This window comes from Nicotiana sylvestris, chromosome 11 (genome assembly GCF_000393655.2).
Source record: "Nicotiana sylvestris chromosome 11, ASM39365v2, whole genome shotgun sequence".
In the NCBI taxonomy this organism is placed as follows: Eukaryota; Viridiplantae; Streptophyta; class Magnoliopsida; order Solanales; family Solanaceae; genus Nicotiana; species Nicotiana sylvestris.
In genome coordinates this window covers 162,836,900-162,843,262 of record NC_091067.1, presented here as the reverse complement: position 1 = coordinate 162,843,262, position 6,363 = coordinate 162,836,900, and the positions used below count along the sequence as shown (strand labels likewise).

The following is a 6,363-nucleotide window of genomic DNA, read 5'->3' as shown; positions in this document are numbered from 1 at the left end:
GTAAATTGTCAAATATTGTAGGCTTTAGAGGGTGAAGCTTTGGCTATAAAAGGAGAGCTTCAACTCTCATTTCTTCACACCAACAAAGAGAGAAAGAAAGAGTAAGGTTTCACAGACAAGGTATAAGAAAATAGTCTGTGAAGAAAATAGAGAGAGAGCGATATTGTAGTGAGGTGGGAATATCAAAAGAGGGTTATTTCTTTTGAGTGTTGTAGTGGTCTTTGGAGTATTTACCTCCGACCTACAAAGTTGTAAAATTCCTTACTATAGTGATATCAGTTGCTCCTCTCGGGGTCGTGGTTTTTTCCCTTATTCAGAAGGGTTTTCCACGTAAAAATTTTGGTGTCATTGTTACTCTTTTATTCTTGTTAATTACCGTATCTCGGTGCTACATTATTATTCCGCTTTATTACCGTGAATATTATTTTGGTAAGGGGTTTATTCCCAACACATGTACTGTGTTTGCTTTCTTCCACCAGTATAGGTATAGGGTAACTTTACCCACTAAAGCTTTAATAGAAAAGAAGAGATCATATGATGTTTTAAAGACTAAGCTTGCAATGTTCTCACTTATGATTTATGGTCAATATAGACAGCTTAGTTAAGGAATTTCTGGATTTACATAACTAATTACACTCGATTGCACAAAATCAATTGGACGAGCCTCATGCGATGGGCTTGGATGCATTTTAATGGTACATGTGGGCGCTTGAAGCGCAAATTTTACGAGACAAGACTCTCCCACATCTGGCTCAAACCATTTTACAAGTGCAGAGTCCAATCCCAGGTTGTACGTTATTCTCATACCGATACATTTAGGGGTCGTTTTTATCAGGATAAAGATATTAATCCATGTATAAAATTTGGGATTAGAGTTATCTCATATTTGATTGTGGATATAAGCTAATACCGAAATAGAGTTCATACCAAAATGCAGGGGCGTACGTATGATTTTTCGCAAATGGTGTCGATATTTATAGAAGAGCACATAATAAATAATATTAATTATCATATTACTCAACAAGATATAACCTTAATCCATTGTTTTTATAGAGTCTTAAGTTAGAAGAGGTTGTGAGTTCAATTCTACCTCACTACAATTTTTAACAATAGAAACTCTCTCAAATATTTGGAAAAAATATGATCTAGTTGTGGTTTGAACCTCTGACCTCTTAGAAAAAAAATCAAGAACTTAACCAACATGCCAAGAAATAACATATGTAAATTTCGACTCCGCTCCTGCCAAAATGGTGGTATTAGCTCTCCCTTATCAGAGTCGGGATAGATAATCTATGGAATATCCCAGAATTATAGTCTCATGGAATATTCTATAACTGAATCAAATGACCCCTTAAGGTATACTCTGGTGTGTGTATTTGCTGGTTTTCCTGACAGTTTTTGCACTGCATATTCAATAGCATACCGTAATTATTTGTAAAAGTCAACTTAATTATTCGTTAATGGGATACAAGTCGTGGCATCCTTATTGTTTTCTCCATTTTTAATATTTATCTCTAAATTATTTTTCCAGTCACCAGAAAAAAGCTAACCACTAAGTACTGGTCTATTATTTATTGGAAAAATGATATTGTATAGCCGCTCTCAAAATAATAGCCGAAAAATGTATAGTTTTTTGTGTATATCTAAATTCGGTATGTTATAAACAAAAGTTATACAAATTTTATATACTTTTTCGGCTAACAAATATAAATAATTTTTGACGGGCTAAAAGTGAAAAGACCCTTATTTATTTGGCCTTTGCTATATCATCTTTGTGGCTAACCAAGAACAATTACATAAATGTTACTCCTAATTAATAATGATATCTCACTGCAATATAGAAACCAGAATTTTCTACTCGACTATGCAAGACAAGTCTGGGAGAAAATGCCTACCACTAATTATAGAAAAGATCAAGCCCATATTCTGACTTAGCTATAATCTTAGTGGGTGCCAATAACACATTCCTAAACTGATAATATTATGTTGCTATATAAAAACCAGAGCTCCCTACTCAATATGCAAGTCAAGTTTAAGTTCTTTTCATTCTTTCTCTAAGTATTGTTGGCTGCATAAACAAAATGACAAGCTTAGGGAAATTGGGGCAATGGCCTTTACTTGTAACTGCTTTGGCAATTTGCTTTATAGCTAGCACTGTTGTTGCTGATTACTCTTATGGGTATGCTTCTCCCTCACCTTCTTACACCTCTAAGAAGTATTACAAATTACCATCTCTACCCAAGTACCCAGTACCTACTCCTTACTATAAGTCGCCTGCTGTTGCAAAGAACTACTATAAGTCACCAGTTCCCGCAAAATATTACAAGTCGCCAGCTCCCGTAAAATATTACAAGTCGCCAGCTCCCGCAAAATACTACAAATCGCCAGCTCCCACAAAATACTACAAGTCGCCAGCTCCAACAAAATTCTACAAATCACCAGTTCCTTCAAAGAACTACTACAAGTCGCCATCACCTGCAAAGTACTACAAGTCACCATCTCCAATAAAATATTACAAATCGCCTGCTCCCTCTAAATACTATAAGTCACCAGAACCAACAAAATATTACAAGTCCCCAATTTATAAGTCTCCACCACCACCAACTTATTATGAAAAATCACCTTCGTATTACAAGTCACCTCCACCTCCTCCAAAATACTATGAGCAATCACCTTATTATAAGTCACCTCCACCCCCACCAAAATACTATGAGCAATCACCATCTTCTTATAAATCTCCACCTCCACCATACTATAAAGAATCTACGCCTTCCTATAAATCTCCTCCACCTCCACCAACATACTACGAGCCATCACCTATAAGTTACAACTTGCCGTCTCTACCAAAAACCTATGAAAAATCACCATCTTATTACCCACCTCCACCATCCGAAAATTATTACAAGCAAACTCCTACTTATGCCTCACCTCCACCGCCTGAGAAGTACGAGCAATCCGCTATCTATGCTTCACCTCCACCCCCATCAGCATCTCCTCCGCCAACCTACTACTAATTTTGACTATTCAATCATTTTCGCCATTTCCATGACTTTTTATTCCTTTTTGTCCTCTTTTTTTTAGCGACTCCATTTCCTCGGCAAAAATTGGATGTATGCTTCCCGAAATGATCGGGTTTGCTTATTATGTGTTCAATGTTCTTTTGTTTTAATATTTTATATTATTTATTGTTTGATTTAAGTAAGATCCTTGAAATCTCCATCAATTCTGCTCATTATATTGAGATTCTTTGCATTCTAATTTTCTTAATTATGTCGTCTTTTTTGTCGAAATACTGCGTGCTTTAATAGACTGGCGTCCTTCGTTAGTCCATAAGTACCCTTCTTGAACATCTATTCAAACTTTGTTCAAAAGAAGCAGATTGTCTGTTGAGTAATTTTTCCTGAGAATGGTTTATAACCGATCTATTCCAAAATTTTAAGAAACTTTTGATATCTTTTCACGGCTTCCAAAAGATTTAAATAAAAATTGAAAAGAACAAAAATGGCAAAAGTTCAAGTTTTAAGGTCTGACGTAGTGTATTGAAGGACAGGGGCACACGGCAAAGTGTAAGCTCCAAACATGGTGTGCAGGCCCCATAAATCTTTAAATTTTACTAATTTATAAATCTACAAATAGTAGAAAAGTTGCTAAAAATACTTTAAGCTTATAAAACTCTAATTAAATAAATATAATTGTACATCATGTTATGAAATATAACTCAAAGTAGTAATATGGAACAAGGAAATAAAAACAATTTAGTAAAACATGAACAAGAAATGAAGATAGAGAGAAGGAAGAGATTTTTTTCTTTAATTGTGTGTATTTTCCTATCTATTACAAGACCTTTATATAGGCATGAAAAGTGAAGAAAATATGTCATGGAATATGTCATTGAACATAGAAAACATGTCATTAAGCATGTGACATGAAGATCATGGAGGAAGAGTAGACATCCACGATAATATGATATTTATCATAACACTCCCCTTGGATGTCCATAAATAATGTGCCTCGTTAAAACCTTATTAGGAAAAAACCCTATGGGAAAAAAATCCTAATGAAGGAAAAAGAGTACACATATACGCCTTTTGGTTGCCTCGTTAAAAACCTTGCAAGGAAAATCCGGTGGGACAAAATCTTGTAAGAGAAAAAGAGTACACCGCGTATTAACTCCCCCTGATGAGAGCATCAGTTCACATCCTTCAGCCTTCGCATCCCAATCTTGTACACCAGTTTCTTGAAGGTTGACGTCAGTAGAGATTTGTTGAACAAATCAACCATATTATCACTTGAACGAATCTGTTGCACATTGATATCACCATTCTTTTGAAGATCATGTGTGAAAAATAACTTTGGTAAATTGTGTTTTGTCTTATCTCCTTTTATGAATCATCCCTTCAATTGGGCTATGCATGTTGCATTGTCTTCATACAAAATTATGGGTAGTTTGTCACACTTCAAACCACATTTGTCTCGGATAAGATACATTATAGACCTCAACCAAATACATTATCGACTTGCTTTATGAATAGAAATTATCTCAGCATGATTAGAAGAAGTAGCCACGATTGATTGCTTAGTCGATCGCCAAGATATGACAGTGCCTCCACATGTAAACACATAGCATGTTTGAGATCAAAACTTGTGTGTGTCAGATAAATACTCTACATCGGCAAAACCAACAAGATCGGGATTGCAATCATTGCCATAAAATAAGCCCACATTGGTAGTCCCTTTTAGATAACGCAATATGTGTTTGATTTCACTCCAATGTCTCCTTGTAGGAGCAGAACTATATCTTGTTAAGACATTAACTGAAAATGTTATGTCACGCCTTTTAGTGTTAGCAAGATACATTAGTGCATCAATTGCACTAATATATGGTGCTTCAGGACCAACAAGTTCTTCATTATTTTCATGAGGTCGGAATGGATCTTTATTTATATCGAGTGATCTCACAACCATCGGGGTACTAAATGGATGTGTTTTATCCATATAAAATCGCTTTAAAATCTTTTTAGTGTATGCTGATTGATTGATAAAAATTTCATTTTTCATATACTCAATTTGTAGACCAAGACAAAATTTTGTCTTTCCAAGATCTTTCATTTCAAATTCTTTCTTTAAACAGTTTACTGCTTTAGGAAGCTGCCTGGGAGTTGTAAAGATATTTGAATCAACATACACAAAGATTATAACAAATTCAAATCCAGATCTTTTTATAAAGATACAAGGACAAATTGAATCATTCTTGTACCCTTTCTTTCAATAGGTACTCACAGAGGCGATTATACCACGTGCGCCTTGATTGTTTCAATCTGTATAAGGATTTTTGAAGCTTTATTTAATAGATTTCTTGGAAACATTAATATGCTTCAGAACAATTTTAATCCTTCAATGATTTCCATTATACGCATATCAAGTTTTCATGTATTGCCAGATTAAAACTTGAAATAATTATATCCACCATAAGAGAACATGTCTGCATATAGTCAATGTGAGGATATTTACTAATTTTCTTGTGTCACAAGTCGTCTTTATGTCTATCGACATGAACTTTTTGCACAAGAACACATTTATACCTCCATTGGCTTTATACTTTCAGGTGTTGGGACTATCCGCCCAACTTCACATTTTTTTCAAGTGAAGTCAATTTTCATTGCGTATTTTTCATTTGGCCAATCATTTATCTGTCCAAATTTCATGACAGATTTGAGCTCAAAATCCTCGTCAATATTAATAATATTGAGCGCTACATTATGTTAATAATACCGTCGACGATCATTTTATATCGGTTCAATTATTACACAATAAAGACATAACTTATTGATATCTCTTTATCTCATTATTTTCAGGTACCTGAGCCTCTCACATGAGATCTTACGAAGTGTTATGTCGTGGTGCTCTTCTAGAGCACTTGCCTCCTTATTATGACCATTTTGCCCCTCTCCTTCTTCAAGGAGTTTTATCTTTGAAACCGATTGGTCTGTTACGCTTCATGCGTGTCATAGACTCTATCCTTTATGGACTTTATTCTATTTGGAGCATTAACAGCTGAAATATGACATTTAGCTTTGGGTCAGCAAATGCGTCTGGCAATAATTTATAAATTAATTATCACTTGAACTTCAAGTTCATATTTTCTTGTACGAGGATCTATATGTATTCATAATAATTCATTTCACGTATCACTTTCTCAGCTATCCATTTTCTCCCCCTAATGTTGGGATCACAACACATTTCCCAACCTTCTTCTTTGTGCATTGTGGTGGCATAATTAAATCATATAGCACATTCATATTTCTATATAGAAATTATTTGGTTCCTGACCCTGAAACGATTGTGATAGGGAGAAATTTTCAT

The 6,363-nt window shown here is 34.7% G+C and overlaps 1 protein-coding gene across 1 annotated transcript; it reads left to right on the top strand.

Moving 5' to 3' along the window:
• The first annotated feature begins 2,046 nt into the window (after positions 1–2,046).
• On the top strand, positions 2,047–3,142 carry LOC104217184 (extensin-1-like). Its single transcript, XM_009767359.2, has one exon. The coding sequence runs from the start codon at positions 2,082–2,084 to the stop codon at positions 3,012–3,014; it is 933 nt and encodes a 310-aa protein (XP_009765661.1). The 5' UTR covers positions 2,047–2,081; the 3' UTR covers positions 3,015–3,142.
• Positions 3,143–6,363: the final 3,221 nt, after the last annotated feature.